The sequence below is a fragment of the Vombatus ursinus genome, unplaced genomic scaffold (genome assembly GCF_900497805.2).
Source record: "Vombatus ursinus unplaced genomic scaffold, bare-nosed wombat genome assembly UNPS02014775.1, whole genome shotgun sequence".
Lineage (NCBI taxonomy): Eukaryota > Metazoa > Chordata > Mammalia > Diprotodontia > Vombatidae > Vombatus > Vombatus ursinus.
In genome coordinates, this window is record NW_020954553.1 from 4,600,434 (window position 1) to 4,601,101 (window position 668).

Consider the following 668-nt stretch of genomic DNA (forward strand, 5'->3'; position numbering starts at 1 on the left):
AACATTCTGCTTATCACTTGTTATAGGATAATAGTACTCCATCGTAATCACATACACAATTTGTTTAGCCATTCCTTGATTGATTAGGGAAATTTCAATTCTTTGCCACCAGAAAAGAGCTACTATAAATAATTTTGTACATATATGCCTATGAATGTGCAAATCGGCCCAGATCAAAAATGGAGTGGGTCAAAGGGTGCTGATCAGCAGTGGGGCTGAGACTGTAAATGGTGGCTTTACTTCTAGCCTGAGTGAGATAGGGAAACTCAGTCTCTACAAGAAAAAAAGAGGAAAGAATAGTCCATTCCAAGGCTCTCTGCTCACCAAGCTACTCTGTCCCGCACTACTACCTTGATGAATACTGCCTTGATGTCCTTATTCCTAAGGCTGTAGACCACAGGGTTGAGCAGGGCAGTGAACACATTGTAGAAAACTGATATCTGCTTGTCTCTCTCTGGAGTGTAGCTGGAGATGGGCCTCATATAGATGTATATGGCAGGTACATAGAACAGAGTGACCATAGTTAGGTGAGAAGCACAAGTGGAGAAAGCCTTACACAAACTTTTGGTGGACTTGATCTTGAGGATGGCCATGGTGATGCGGACATAGGATGCCAGAATGAATGACAGAGGGGCTAACACCATGAAGATGCTCAGGACTAAGTCTAT

General features: G+C 42.8%; 1 protein-coding gene across 1 annotated transcript in view; it reads right to left on the minus strand.

The window, feature by feature from the left end:
• Nucleotides 1–320: 320 nt before the first annotated feature.
• The window catches only part of LOC114044961 (olfactory receptor 2D3-like), an 889-nt gene continuing 541 nt past the window's right edge, over nucleotides 321–668 (minus strand). Inside the window, 1 exon segment of the mRNA XM_027864745.1 lies at nucleotides 321–668. This exon segment is cut by the window's right edge and continues 46 nt beyond it. Coding sequence (XP_027720546.1) covers nucleotides 321–668 — 348 coding nt within the window.